General features: G+C 46.0%; 1 protein-coding gene across 2 annotated transcripts in view; it reads right to left on the bottom strand.

The window, feature by feature from the left end:
* Positions 1-16,315, bottom strand: part of FAM135B (family with sequence similarity 135 member B) — a 307,425-nt gene that overhangs the window by 14,742 nt on the left and 276,368 nt on the right. For both annotated transcript variants that reach the window (XM_075352841.1, XM_075352842.1), the window contains exons 15-17: positions 15,075-15,166; positions 7,186-7,283; positions 5,152-5,303 (exon numbers count right to left, since the gene is read on the bottom strand). In XM_075352841.1, the coding sequence (XP_075208956.1) occupies positions 5,152-5,303; positions 7,186-7,283; positions 15,075-15,166 (342 nt within the window). The remainder of the gene's footprint in view (positions 1-5,151; positions 5,304-7,185; positions 7,284-15,074; positions 15,167-16,315) is intronic.

Below are 16,315 nucleotides of genomic sequence, written 5' to 3'. Positions count from 1 at the left end.
CTCATCACTAGTTACGAGTACTGAGTACCTGAGCATGGTAGTGCCCGCTCATCTCTAGTTACTAGTACTGAGCACCCGAGCATGGTAGTGCCCGCTCATCACTAGTTACCAGTACTGAGCACCTGAGCATGGTAGTGCCCGCTCATCACTAGTTACCAGTACTGAGCACCTGAGCATGGTAGTGCCCGCTCATCACTAGTTACCAGTACTGAGCACCCGAGCATGGTAGTGCCCGCTCATCACTAGTTACGAGTACTGAGCACCCGAGCATGGTAGTGCCCGCTCATCACTAGTTACGAGTACTGAGTACCTGAGCATGGTAGTGCCCGCTCATCTCTAGTTACTAGTACTGAGCACCCGAGCATGGTAGTGCCCGCTCATCACTAGTTACCAGTACTGAGCACCTGAGCATGGTAGTGCTCACTCATCACTAGTTACCAGTACTGAGCACCCGAGCATGGTAGTGCTCACTCATCACTAGTTATGAGTACTGAGCACCTGAGCATGGTAGTGCCCGCTCATCACTAGTTACGAGTACTGAGCACCCGAGCATGGCAGAGTCCGCTCATCACTAGTTACGACTACTGAGCACCCGAGCATGGTAGTGGCCCCTCATCACTAGTTATGAGTACTGAGCACCTGACCATGGTAGTGCTCACTCATCACTAGTTACGACTACTGAGCACCCGAGCATGGTAGTGGCCCCTCATCACTAGTTACGAGTACTGAGCACCTGACCATGGTAGTGCTCACTCATCACTAGTTACGACTACTGAGCACCCGAGCATGGCAGTGTCCGCTCATCACTAGTTACCAGTACTGAGCACCCGAGCATGGTAGTGCCCGCTCATCACTAGTTACCAGTACTGAGCACCCGAGCATGGTAGTGCTCACTCATCACTAGTTATGAGTACTGAGCACCTGAGCATGGTAGTGCCCGCTCATCACTAGTTACGAGTACTGAGCACCCGAGCATGGCAGAGTCCGCTCATCACTAGTTACGAGTACTGAGCACCCGAGCATGGTAGTGCCCGCTCATCACTAGTTACGAGTACTGAGCACCTGACCATGGTAGTGCTCACTCATCACTAGTTACGACTACTGAGTACCCGAGCATGGCAGTGTCCGCTCATCACTAGTTACTAGTACTGAGCACCTGAGCATGGTAGTGCCCGCTCATCACTAGTTACGAGTACTGAGCACCTGAGCATGGTAGTGCCCGCTCATCACTAGTTACGAGTACTGAGCACCCGAGCATGGTAGTGCCCGCTCATCACTAGTTACGAGTACTGAGCACCCGAGCATGGTAGTGCCTGCTCATCACTAGTTACTAGTACTGAGCACCTGAGCATGGTAGTGCCCGCTCATCACTAGTTACCAGTACTGAGCACCTGAGCATGGTAGTGCCCGCTCATCACTAGTTACGAGTACTGAGCACCTGAGCATGGTAGTGCCCGCTCATCACTAGTTACGAGTACTGAGCACCTGAGCATGGTAGTGCCCGCTCATCACTAGTTACGAGTACTGAGCACCTGAGCATGGTAGTACCCGCTCATCACTAGTTACCAGTACTGAGCACCTGAGCATGGTAGTGCCCGCTCATCACTAGTTACGAGTACTGAGCACCTGAGCATGGTAGTGCTCGCTCATCACTAGTTAAGAGTACTGAGCACCCGAGCATGGTAGTGCCCACTCATCACTAGTTAAGAGTACTGAGTACCTGAGCATGGTAGTGCCCACTCATCACTAGTTAAGAGTACTGAGCACCCAAGCATGGTAGTGCCCACTCATCACTAGTTACGAGTACTGAGCACCCGAGCATGGTAGTGCCCGCTCATCACTAGTTACGAGTACTGAGCACCCGAGCATGGTAGTGCCCGCTCATCACTAGTTACGAGTACTGAGCACCCGAGCATGGTAGTGCCCGCTCATCACTAGTTACGAGTACTGAGCACTTGAGCATGGTAGTGCCCGCTCATCACTGGTTACGAGTACTGAGCACCCGAGCATGGTAGTGCCCACTCATCACTAGTTACGAGTACTGAGCACCCGAGCATGGTAGTGCCCGCTCATCACTAGTTACGAGTACCGAGCACCTGAGCATGGTAGTGCTCACTCATCACTAGTTACCAGTACAGAACACCCGAGCATGGTAGTGTCCGCTCATCACTAGTTACCAGTACTGAGCACCCGAGCATGGTAGTGCCTGCTCATCACTAGTTACGAGTACTGAGCACCCGAGCATGGTAGTGCCCGCTCATCACTAGTTACAATTACAGAGCACCGGAGCATGGTAGTGCCCGCTCATCACTAGTTACCAGTACTGAGCACCTGAGCATGGTAGTGCCCGCTCATCACTAGTTACGAATACTGAGCACCTGAGCATGGTAGTGCCCGCTCATCACTAGTTACGAATACTGAGCACCTGAGCATGGTAGTGCTCACTCATCACTAGTTATGAGTACTGAGCACCTGAGCATGGCAGTGTCCGCTCATCACTAGTTACCAGTACAGAGCACCTGAGCATGGTAGTGCCCGCTCCTCACTAGTTACGAGTACTGAGCACCTGAGCATGGTAGTGCTCGCTCATCACTGGTTACGATTACTGAGCACCTGAGCATGGTAGTGCCCGCTCATCACTAGTTATGAGTACTGAGCACCCAAGCATGGTAGTGCCCACTCATCACTAGTTACGAGTACTGAGCACCCGAGCATGGTAGTGCCCGCTCATCACTAGTTACAAGTACTGAGAACTTGAGCATGGTAGTGCCCGCTCATCACTAGTTACGAGTACTGAGCACTTGAGCATGGTAATGCCCGCTCATCACTAGTTACGAGTACTGAGCACCCGAGCATGGTAGTGCCCGCTCATCACTAGTTACGAGTACCGAGCACCTGAGCATGGTAGTGCTCACTCATCACTAGTTACGAGTACAGAGCATTCGAGCATGGTAGTGCTCACTCATCACTAGTTACGAGTACTGAGCACCCGAGCATGGTAGTGCCCGCTCATCACTAGTTACGAGTACCGAGCACCTGAGCATGGTAGTGCTCACTCATCACTAGTTACGAGTACAGAACACCCGAGCATGGTAGTGTCCACTCATCACTAGTTACGAGTACTGAGCACCCGAGCATGGTAGTGCTCACTCATCACTAGTTACGAGTACTGAGCACCCGAGCATGGTAGTGCCCGCTCATCACTAGTTACAATTACAGAGCACCCGAGCATGGTAGTGCCCGCTCATCACTAGTTACCAGTACTGAGCACCTGAGCATGGTAGTGCCCGCTCATCACTAGTTACGAATATTGAGCACCTGAGCATGGTAGTGCCCGCTCATCACTAGTTACGAATACTGAGCACCTGAGCATGGCAGTGTCCGCTCATGGCTAGTTACCAGTACTGAGCACCTGAGCATGGTAGTGCTCACTCATCACTAGTTACGAGTATTGAGTACCTGAGCATGGTAGTGCCCACTCATCACTAGTTACGAGTACTGAGCACCTGAGCATGGTAGTGCTCGCTCATCACTGGTTACGAGTACCAAGCACCCGAGCATAGTAGTGCTCACTCATCACTGGTTACGAGTACCGAGCACCTGAGCATGGTAGTGCTCGCTCATCACTGGTTACGAGTACTGAGCACCTGAGCATGGTAGTGCTCGCTCATCACTGGTTACGAGTACTGAGCACCTGAGCATGGTAGTGCCCACTCATCACTAGTTACGAGTACTGAGCAGCCGAGCATGGTAGTGCCCACTCATCACTAGTTACGAGTACTGAGCAGCCGAGCATGGTAGTGCCCACTCATCACTAGTTACGAGTACTGAGCACCTGAGCATGGTAGTGCCCACTCATCACTAGTTACGAGTACTGAGCACCTGAGCATGGTAGTGCCCGCTCATCACTAGTTACGAGTACTGAGCACCCGAGCATGGTAGTGCCCGCTGATCACTAGTTACAAATACAGAGTACCTGAGCATGGTAGTGCCCGCTCATCACTAGTTACAAGTACATAGCACCCGAGCATTGTAGTGCCCGCTCATCACTAGTTACGAGTACAGAGCACCCGAGCATGGTAGTGCCCGCTCATCACTAGTTACCAGTACTGAGCACCCGAGCATGGTAGTGCCCGCTCATCACTAGTTACCAGTACTGAGCACCTGAGCATGGTAGTGCCCGCTCATCACTAGTTACCAGTACTGAGCACCTGAGCATGGTAGTGCCCGCTCATCACTAGTTACAAGTACAGAGCACCCGAGCATGGTAGTGCCCGCTCATCACTAGTTACCAGTACTGAGCACCCGAGCATGGTAGTGCCTGCTCATCACTAGTTACCAGTACTGAGCACCTGAGCATGGTAGTGCCCGCTCATCACTAGTTACCAGTACAGAGCACCCGAGCATGGTAGTGCCCGCTCATCACTAGTTACGAGTACAGAGCACCCGAGCATGGTAGTGCCCGCTCATCACTAGATACAAATTGAATGATTCTGGATTGCCATGAAATATACATTTTAGAACTGTGTCTTGTTGTCTCTACACCACTAAAGAATAATAAATGGATGGTCACGAAAGGCTTACAAAATAAAACAAGAATATATAATCCTCATTTTGCCTCTCACCGTGCCGCAGCTCCCTGCCGGTGCTCCAATGGCTTTGTGAGGCACCGGTTACACTCTGTCCTCTGCTTTACTCTTTGTTGGTGCTTATGACAGCAGCTTTTCTCGGAGCTATGACGTTTTCTCATGGTGTGCGCTGCCTCTAGTGACTGAGTTGGGTGATGCACATTAAAACGTCATGATGTCAGATTGTATGTTTTGGGCTAGTCCTCACCGGAAGTTCCGGCAAACAATAAAAAACACTCAAGCGCTTTGGTAGGAGTGGCTGCCTTAGAAAATCAACAGAGAAGCTGCCGGGAGCTGCAGCATTAGGGACAAGTGAGCAGCTATGTGGATATCAAACTTCAGATTTTTTTTAACCCTTTCCCAGTTTCTCTGATTCTAGCAAAAATGGAAATCCCAAAAATTCAGATTTTCTAAACTCCATGAATTTTTTGGAAATTTTAAATGAATTTGATTGGTTTAGAATTTGGCTACAAAGTCAGGGGAACAGACCAAGAGACATGGATTACACCACACTCCACCTCACCTGTGCTCACTAAGGTGCTGTTACTATAAAGCGTGCCAAGATGAGGTCCGGACAGCGAGAGGAACGTGTGCAGCTTGTTCAGATAATACCGAAAGCGTGGACGAGTAAGAACTGATCGAATGATGATGTTTCCCAAAGAATGTCCGATAAAACTGGAGAGAAATACAATAAAAAATAAAGAGAATGAGTAATGTTACACAAACTTTTTAGCAATCAGTATTACATTTTAATATTCACTTATTTTCTGTTTCCGTAATATTCTTGTACAATAGGAAACCAATCACAAGCTACTTTAAGTCATGGTGGACTACTGTGAATGAGTATAATCAACTTATTAATGGGTTATTCCCCAAAAAAATCAAGGAAAACATGCGGAACGTTGTCAGTCCAAATGATGGGACTCTGAGCGATAGACATGGCTAGTGACTTATTAGTCTTTGTATCGCTGCGTCCCTGCCTCTCCCCTCTTGCAGGGACATGCACTGACACACCACTGCGTCAAGCTTCCTCCTTCATGTGGGTTTCTCTAATGCCCACCTCCTGGAGTTTGTGCGCCCATCACAAGACCTCCGGGAATGCTCCTAGGGAGTGTGCGCACCACTGCCCCTCTCTTAAAGGGCCAGTGTGCCGCTCCCAGGAAGTGCCACCCAGCCTATTGCTGAGAGGCACTGGGTATTTAAGGCAATCTCCCACTAGGGGAGTTGCCTGTTCAACACCAAAAATCCTGTTAGTCAGTTGATTCTGTCTAGTCAGTTGTCAGGTCATCTGTCTTGTCTGGTTCCATCTGTCCTGAGCTTGCTTGTCTCGTCTGGTCCTGTCCTGTCCTTGTACTGTCCTGTCCTGTCCGTACCTGGTTCCCAGCCCATCCTGCCTGTTGGCACCTGGTTCCAGCCTGTTGTGCCCATACCTGGCTCCAAGCACATACTGCCTGTTGGCACCTGGGTCCAGCCTGTCCTGCCTGTACCTGCTCCCAGCCCATCTTGCCTTTTCGCACTTGGGATTCAGCCTGCCCTGCCCGTGCCTGGTTCCAAGCCCGTCTTGCCTGTTGGCACTTGGGATTCAGCCTGTCCTGCCCGTACCTGGCTACCAGCCCATCCTGCCTGTTAGCACCTGGGTCCAGCCTGTCCTGCCCATACCTGGCTACCAGCCCATCCTGACTGTTGGTACCTGGGTCCCGCCTGTCCTGCCCGTACCTGGCTACCAGCCCGTCCTGCCTGTTGGCACCTGGGTCCAGCCTGTCCTGCCTGTACCTGGCTACCACCTCGTCCTGCTGGTTGGCACCTGGTTCGAGTACTGCCCTGCTTGTACCTGGATTCTGCTGTGTTAGTGACCTGCCCTGTTGGTGCTAGAGACTCTACTTGTCCATCCTGCCTGTGCTACATGCCGTGAGCCCCCCTTAGGGTCCCTGTCTGCACTTGACACTCTGTCTTGTCTGATTCTGTGTCCACCTCTGTCCTGGGGGTCAGCTGCCACAGACTCATGGAAAGGGTATGCCCAGGGTTCCCCTGTGGTCGACTGGGTCCACTTCTAGCTCACCACAGCACCATCGCCTGGCGGCGAGCGTGACGGTCTTTGAATGCTTTTCTAAGCATACACTGCCATTCATTGCAGTCGCCCTACGACAGAACAACTCTGCTATACTACCTAGACAGAAAATAGGAAATTAGATTTCAAGAAGGTCTGAAAAGTTAAAAAAAAAATCTTAAAGCATAACAAATAAAAGAATCCAAAAAAATAAAATATTTTTTTATGATTTTTGGCATTCTCATTGCATTATAAATTAATTTTAAGAAATTTTATAATCCATAAAGTTATGGCTACATTGATGATCTTTTTCTACACTGGAAAGGATAAATATTAAAAAATTCATGGCAAAATGATAGAAAAATGGTCACCCACTGTCACTGTCGAGAGCCTTAGCAAGTGATAATGAATATTGATGTAGGCGCCAGAAATTGGAATTTTCCACTCGCGGATATTTGAAATTCAGCAAATTCTAAATTTCTCTTGGAAGCTCTGCATTATTTTCCTCACCTTATTCGTGAAATCGAGAGGTTATACAACTGAATATGCTGAATAATTTCATCCATGAGCCTGTCAGTCATCGCATCAAAGTCTGCAAAGGTGTCATTCTGAAAGGAAAAGAAAAAAAGACGAAAAATAGTCAATGGACAAAGCAATAAATAATCAGGATGGGTCGTGGAACACAATAAATTACTATTTGCTTTTATCATTCTTTACCTCTGGGCATGAAAATGTATCTGCATGCTAAAAAAAATAATCAGGGAAATATCCTCTCATAAGTAGAAAGATAATTGAATATTTACCCACCAATTCCCACCAAACTAAGTGGCTGCTTCTTTTTTTTTTTTTTTTAAAAGTGGCCAAAACAAACTCCAAAAGAAATTATCTAAAAACCCAGCTGTTGTATGTGGATGTGGAGGTCAGTTTAGAAAAAAAAAAACACATACAAACTGCTTTAAAGACTCTTCGGGGCCTGATCATGAAGACTGGCGTAGTGTACACTCACATTATTGAATTGCATGTGCATGGCACTATCGCGGGACTGAGCACTGTTTTCAAAACGTGAGCGTCGGTGATATTATTGCGCAGGCGCGAGATTTTGAAAGGCGCTGTGAATTTCATCATCCGTGTCATCCAAGTCCCCTTTCATAATCTCATGCCCGCGCTTTTACCTCTGCCTCTGCCGTTAGGCGCTTGCGCTGGCCATTGCTTATTTTTATCATCCCCGTTACCTATTACCCATCTTTTTTGAAAACAGTGCTCAGTCCCGCGATAGTGCCAGTGCGCATGCGCGAGACTTCAGGAGCCTTGCGTAACATGAGGGCAGCGGCCTCATCTATGTAAATGAACACTGGGGGGCGGCGAACAGCGGCAGGAGGGGGGAAAACAGACGAAATACAGCCCGCCCCCGTGGCCAGCAAACCTCATTACCATAGCAAAAGGTAATATTTTATAAAGTTGTTATTTAGGTCTGAAAGGGGGGGCAGTAGCAAGATGAACCTTTCTAGAACGCAGCCCAGAAGCTGCAGAAGGGGATTCTTTTAATTTAATAGTGAAAATTCTGGTCACAGGTTCCCTTTAAAGTTGCCAAAATTTTGCCCAACGTTTCTGCCATAAAAGATTTTTTTATTCTTTTCTGTTTTAAAACCAATTAGGCGGCTTTCACACTACGTTTTTTTAACATGTGTCATGAACGTTTTTTTAACGCAAAAATGGATCCAGTGCAAATGTGTTTTCATTGCAATGGACTCGCGTCAACATGCGTTCACCTGCGTTTGCGTGCGTTATAGTGAGGATCCAGCGACTTGCAGTTTTTTAACTTTTTTCAAAACGCTACTTGTAGCGTTTTTGAGCTGCGTCCAACTTCTGCAAATCGCTGGATCCTGACTAAACAGAACGCAAACGCATGTGAACGGTGGAATACTGATAGACAAGATCCTGCTTGCTCTACTGAGCATGCCCAGAAACCAGCCTGGTGTGATCAGTCTCTCTCTCCCCCTCCCTCTCTCCCCCTCTCTCTCTGTCTCTCTCCCTCTCCCTCTCTGTCTCTCCCCCCCTCCCTCTCTCCCCCTCCCTCTCTGTCTCTCTCCCCCTCCCTCTCCCCCCTCCCTCTCTTCCCCTCCCTCTCCCTCTCCTCCCTCTCTCCCCAGCCTGAGAGTGGCTGACGCTCATAACCAAGGTAAATATCGGGTAACCAAGCAAAGCGCTTCTTTTAGTTACCCAATGTTTACCTTGGTTACGTGTGAAGGGGGCCGGCTCCTAGCAGCTGAGGACGCTCGTAACCAAGGTAAATATCGGGTATTCAAGCAGATATTTACCTTAGTTACAGCTTACCGCAGCTGTCAGATGCCAGCTCCCAGTCTGTCATGTCCAGTTCCCTTCACTCCCGATCACATGACTCCAATGCCCGCCCATAAACTTAAAGTGACAGGATCCTGCAAAATAACACATGCGTTTGCATGCGATTTTCTTTGCAAAAACAGGATCCGCTTTTGCAGCAAAAAAACGTTCATGACGCATGTTAAAAAAAACGTAGTGTGAAAGCAGCCTTAGATGTTCATAGGGACAGTTTTTTAAGCATTTTTTTCCCACTTGAAGAAAATAAGCTGCCTATAACTTTTTTGAAGCCGCTTCTGATGAAAAACTATCCAAACTACTTCAGGGAATAAAAACCTCTTCCAAAAAGTCTCTAAAACTCTTCATAACCACTTCAAGAAGTAAAATCTCCAAAAACTCATCAAGGCTATAGATATTGGCACAGCCACTGAGCTTTCCCAAGTGAAGCTGCTTCAGTAAAATGCTTATTCTGTATGGTTAGGTGTAGAGACCACACAGCTACCGCTTGGATGGGAAGATTGAGAATGTCCCTTCTTGTACCTGCTTCAGTGTTTCTGAAAGGGTTAAAAACGTGACAGAAGACAGAACATGTGCAGAGCAGGTCGTTTCGACATTGCTGTGTATCATGTTCCTCTTATGGAACACTTTTGCAGCGCTGGTTCTGGGTGGGATCAAGCTTGGTGGGGACATAGCCTTAAAATCAGTTGCTACTGATACTCTAGCATTGGACGTTGCAACCTAAGCAGTGCTGGAAAGACAGAAGACACTAAGGGGCACTTTGCACGTTGCGGGGGTCAAATCGAAAGTGACGCACATCCGGCGCCGGTAACGACGTCGCAACGTGTAAAGCCTAGAAGCGCCGATAAATGATCGCAAAAGCGTCGTAAATCGGTGATCTGTGTAGTGTCGGTCATTTTCATAATGTCGCACCAATAGGAGATGCGATGTTGTTCCTCGTTCCTGCGGCAGCACACATCACTGTGTATGAAGCCGCAGCAGCGAGGAACATTTCCTTACCTGCCTCCACCGGCTATGCGGAAGGAAGAAGGGGGGCGGGATGTTTACGTCCCGCTCATTTCCGCCCCTCCGCTTCTATGATGTCGCTGTGACGCCGCACGACCCGCCCCCTTAGGAAGAAGGCAGGTCGCCGGCCAGAGCAACGTCGCAGGGCAGGTAAGTGCATGTGGCGCTGCCGTAGCAATAATGTTCGCTACGGCAGCTATCACAAGATATTGCATGTGCGACGGGGGCGGGGACTATCGCGCATGGCATCGCTATCATCGGCTAGCAATGTCGCAGCGTGCAAAGTACCCCTAAATATTGCTTAGCAAAGACTGAATCAGTGACAGATAAGTACCTGGTATATACAGTTAGGTCCAGAAATATTTGGACAGTGACACAATTTTGGCGAGTTGGGCTCTGCATGCCACCACATTGGATTTGAAATGAAACCTCTACAACAGAATTCAAGTGCAGATTGTAACGTTTAATTTGAAGGTTTGAACAAAAATATCTGATAGAAATTGTAGGAATTGTCACATTTCTTTACAAACACTCCACATTTTAGGAGGTCAAAAGTAAATGGACAAATAAACCAAACCCAAACAAAATATTTTTATTTTCAATATTTTGTTGCGAATCCTTTGGAGGCAATCACTGCCTTAAGTCTGGAACCCATGGACATCACCAAACGCTGGGTTTCCTCCTTCTTAATGCTTTGCCAGGCCTTTACAGCCGCAGCCTTCAGGTCTTGCTTGTTTGTGGGTCTTTCCATCTTAAGTCTGGATTTGAGCAAGTGAAATGCATGCTCAATTGGGTTAAGATCTGGTGATTGACTTGGCCATTGCAGAATGTTCCACTTTTTTGCACTCATGAACTCCTGGGTAGCTTTGGCTGTATGCTTGGGGTCATTGTCCATCTGTACTATGAAGCGCCGTCCGATCAACTTTGCGGCATTTGGCTGAATCTGGGCTGAAAGTATATCCCGGTACACTTCAGAATTCATCCGACTACTCTTGTCTGCTGTTATGTCATCAATAAACACAAGTGACCCAGTGCCATTGAAAGCCATGCATGCCCATGCCATCACGTTGCCTCCACCATGTTTTACAGAGGATGTGGTGTGCCTTGGATCATGTGCCGTTCCCTTTCTTCTCCAAACTTTTTTCTTCCCATCATTCTGGTACAGGTTGATCTTTGTCTCATCTGTCCATAGAATACTTTTCCAGAACTGAGCTGGCTTCATGAGGTGTTTTTCAGCAAATGTAACTCTGGCCTGTCTATTTTTGGAATTGATGAATGGTTTGCATCTAGATGTGAACCCTTTGTATTTACTTTCATGGAGTCTTCTCTTTACTGTTGACTTAGAGACAGATACACCTACTTCACTGAGAGTGTTCTGGACTTCAGTTGATGTTGTGAACGGGTTCTTCTTCACCAAAGAAAGTATGCGGCGATCATCCACCACTGTTGTCATCCGTGGACGCCCAGGCCTTTTTGAGTTCCCAAGCTCACCAGTCAATTCCTTTTTTCTCAGAATGTACCCGACTGCTGATTTTGCTACTCCAAGCATGTCTGCTATCTCTCTGATGGATTTTTTCTTTTTTTTCAGCCTCAGGATGTTCTGCTTCACCTCAATTGAGAGTTCCTTAGACCGCATGTTGTCTGGTCACAGCAACAGCTTCCAAATGCAAAACCACACACCTGTAATCAACCCCAGACCTTTTAACTACTTCATTGATTACAGGTTAACGAGGGAGATGCCTTCAGAGTTAATTGCAGCCCTTAGAGTCCCTTGTCCAATTACTTTTGGTCCCTTGAAAAAGAGGAGGCTTTGCATTACAGAGCTATGATTCCTAAACCCTTTCTCCGATTTGGATGTGAAAACTCTCATATTGCAGCTGGGAGTGTGCACTTTCAGCCCATATTATATATAGAATTGTATTTCTGAACATGTTTTTGTAAACAGCTAAAATAACAAAACTTGTGTCACTGTCCAAATATTTCTGGACCTGACTGTATATATATAGATAGATAGATAGATAGATAGATAGATAGATAGATAGATAGATACGGTATGTACACTCCTTCCTTGCCCTTTATAGCTCAGAAAAGTAGAAAATGGCGAAAAGCATCAAATTTGGAGGCAAATGTTAGATGAATTTGATTTTGTTTGCTCATCTCTAATAAACTCATATAATAAAAATCTCCTGTCAGAGCACCACAAAATCACTTTTGGTCTTTAAAGCGTTAAAGCCTCTCTCACACATCCGTGGAAAACACACGTTGTTCGCGGCGTGTTGAAGGTGCGTATCCCTCCATGTGCCATGATTTTGGCACATATGTGTTCTCCGTGATAGCACACGGAGATCAGGAACTTTTTACTCACCTGTCCCCGACACTGCGGTCCCCAGTGCTGCTACTTCCGGGTCCGCGGTGCAGTGAATATTCATTAGCATAATGAGTGGGCCCTGAATCAAGTGACAGCTATGCGGAAGACAGGTGAGTATAGAAAATCATTTTATTTCAAAGACATGTACATGTCGCACGAATCACATCAGTGTGTGGTCCGTGTGACATCAGTGGTGCCAGAAAAAAATGGACTTGTCTCTGTGCAGAACACATGGACACACATCTACTCCATATGGACACACGGTCCCTGGGAAAACACTGATGTGTGCGCAGACCCATTGATATTAATGGGTCTGTTTCTGTCCGTGATTTCAGTACATATGAAAACGGCGTCAAATTTACCGGAATCACTGACATGTGAAAGGGGCCGAAAAGTGAAGAAGGACACAACTGAATTCTCACATTAAGGGCACATTGGCATATAGCATCCAATGCGAGAGAATCAGGTGCTACATTCTAATGACACCCGGCTTAGTCTCTGCAACAAGCATCATTTACTGTGATCATATTCTTTCGCATGTGAGCATGAGATCACAGGTGCAGAGAAGTTAGAGAGATTCATTTCTCCATCAGCTCCATTGTCTGTCTCGGAGCATATCAGACTGTACTCGGATTACATAAGTTTGGTCTGATATTTTGCACGCACCCATAGACTTGTACAAGTGGGTGATGTTTGACATACTCTACAAATCACAGCATGCATCAATTTTTTTCTTGTGCCAAATCGGCATGAGTAAAAAAAAGCGCTGGGCGGCACTGTCACATGGTATTACACTGCGGCAGCAGAGAGAGAAGCAACATTACGGTGCTGCAGTCACTTCTCCCACAACTTTTATTTGCGTCATGGATCGAAAGACGTCTTCTGATTATTAAAGACACTGTAGCAAGTGACCACAGCACCACGTAATAATGACATCCTGATCAAAACGGAGTGGTAGATGCTGCGTGGAAGCGAGTGCAGCCCCAGCTTCCTCTGATTTCCCGTATGAGGTTTTTCTCAAACAAAACATCACAAGAAGAGACAAATTAACACACACACACGTTATATATATATATATATATATATATATATATATATATATATATATATATATATATATAAAATTAGGATAGGAAGAAGTGTAAGGCATTTTATAATGTAGCAAAAAAAGACCGGACATTTCCGATATCGGACTACCTGTTTAACTCCATGGAATATGAGTGAGTTTTCTAAACTGTAATTAACACTTCGCGACATTTTTATTCGGTGGGAGAGGGTGCTCCTTACCAATTTTTCTTCTCTAGGGACAACCCTAGTTTTAATTTATTAACCCTTAACATAGGAATAATTGCTAATGAAGCGGACGGTAACAATGATCACCATGATCCTAATTATCTCATAAGACCTTTTCAAATGTAACCTACATTGTGTACTGATGGAGCTAAAATCAAAAAGGCTTCCGGAAACCCAGCAGGAAAGGGGCGGCACTGTCACATGGTATTACACTGTCTGTAGAATAGTGAGGGAGAGGGGGTTTTATACTGTCTTTCATGCTAGGGGACTCTAGGCTATACCTAACGTCAGGGTTACTCCCATGAGTCACATTTCTAGCTGACACACTGCAAACTCACAGGAACAAACAAAGGAGACTCAGAAGAAAAGCAAGAGCAGGAAGGCAGCAACGCAAGACAACAAGGGTTAACTCCACAACAACACAGCAGCAAGTATAACAACCACCAGATAAACTGGATCACAACATCTAACCAGACCAGCTAAGATCAACTAAAGCTAGTATAGAAGGAAGGCTCTAACTAGCATATAATAATGTACTAGCAGCAAATGTGATTGGCCCCCCACAACATGTGATCAAAGAAGACTCACAAGCAGACCAGCAGAGATTAACTCTTGCCAGCCTGCCTATGAACTACTACTATAATATTTAACGCCCAAGTTTGAGCGCACTGATCACAGACACTATAGAAGTTATCAGGCTTGGTGTCGAAATGTGTAGTCTGAACAGATCCAATCGCCGCCATGACAATCGATGATATTTGTAAAAACCTCCATGCCACAAACATTGGAGAGAGTGCTAGCGAAAAAAACATCAGATGGCACTCATTCAACCCATTTCTTTCAGGAGAATATAGGGTCCTGCTTCCTTTTCAGTAACTCTGTGAGACAGATATTGCCAGCGAATCTAGTAAAAGGTGGTCACGCTTGGGTGTGAACCTTTACATTGTATTCTACCGCAATTACGGAAAAGACCAACCTTATCTTCTGCTCCTGACTGTTGTGGATTATTTCTCTGATAACCCCATTTGCCACTTTCTATGCCACATTGTCTAAACCCGTCTGATCACTTGTCTACAGCTTTTTCATTCAATTCTCCCAACAATACTGAAGACTAGAAGAAGGTAACTACACAGCTCAAAAAACTGCAGAAATTTCACAAGGATGTATCCAAATGTAACCCTACTCCTGTCAGCTCTCCTTGAGCCAAAAATATGGGACCATAATACTTTGTAGTAGGCAGCACATTCTCTAGACAGAATTTTGATCCTCGGGGGAGTGGCACTAATATATGAGCATCCATTCATTGGTCCAATATTATTATGCTTTTACAAGGGTACTTCTGTACAAAATGTGCTGATTTTCTTATTATTTCACTCACCTGATTTTTTTCAGACATTAGGAAATCAAGATTTGATCCTGGTAGCCCCAATTCAAGAAACGTTTTGACTAGCCGGAGGTCTGCACTGTTACCTGGAATTAGAGGATGCAATTGTAAACTTCTACATCAGCCTCCGACATGTCAGACTTTTGCACTCACATTCTCGTTTCTGTATTTTCATATTCCGAGTAGCATGATTTCAGCATTATTTAGGTTTTTTATTATTTTTCTTTTAGGACAAACTTAAAAAAATGTTCTGCTTAACCCTCAACTGGTGAGGTGGGGTTTGCCACACCCCAGGGAATTTTTTTTAGCTGCCATTCATGGGAAAATGCTGGTATGAGGATACGTGTCTCTCTAGCTTCCATCCATTTCCTTGGATGTCGTCAAGGCCTCTCTCTTCTGGCCACGCATAGCAGAGCTAGCTGTCGCTAAGTGCAGTCTTGGCCTTGCTGAACCCAACATCACCACTCAGGTCATTTTTTTTTTTCACATTTTCAAATTTTGAAAAATATTTTATTTTTGCACAAATTTATAACTGAGTTTCAGTTTGTTCGGGCACTTGCTCTCAGGCCAAAAAAAAGGCAAATTCCAGGACATCTATGAGGTCAGAGGATACCCGTTTTTTCGGATTGGGCGGATTCAAGCCTTGAAAGTGAAGAGTGTGATTTTAGTGGCGATGAAAGAGATGTTATACCAGCCGATTTCCAGAGAGAACACAATAGCGGGTCTGAGGAAGATGCGCCTGAGGACAAAAGTGAAGACACTACATCTGCCTCAGATGACCATGACTCCCCACAATCATAAAAGTCATGTTTCATAATTCCCTCTGATTGAATCATCAATGTACACTGTGTGCAGAATTATTAGGCAAGTTGTATTTTAGCGGATATTTTTTATTATTGATTAACAGCTATGTTCTCAATCAACCCAAAAGACTCATAAATATCAAAGTTTAATATTTTTGGAAAAAATATGATGCTTTTTTTGCCAGGAGATGCAGATTGGGTGCAGGAATATGGTGTATAAATTTCAGCACCTCTTGGCAAAAAAATAACAAAAACGGTTTTGACTCTGTTTAAGAGTGGTTTTCTGCCAGAAGGTGCAAATTTTCTGCTGAAATCTGGTGCAGACATTTTACCATCAAATTTGCACCTCCTGGCAGAATGCCTCCCATTACTAATCTAGAGCTTAGTGGCAGCTGTGAACTGTCATTAACCCCTTATTACCATAATTGTCAC

Source organism: Anomaloglossus baeobatrachus, chromosome 6 (assembly GCF_048569485.1).
Source record: "Anomaloglossus baeobatrachus isolate aAnoBae1 chromosome 6, aAnoBae1.hap1, whole genome shotgun sequence".
Lineage (NCBI taxonomy): Eukaryota > Metazoa > Chordata > Amphibia > Anura > Aromobatidae > Anomaloglossus > Anomaloglossus baeobatrachus.
Note: the sequence above shows the minus strand (reverse complement) of the source record. Positions and strands in the feature narration are given on the sequence as shown.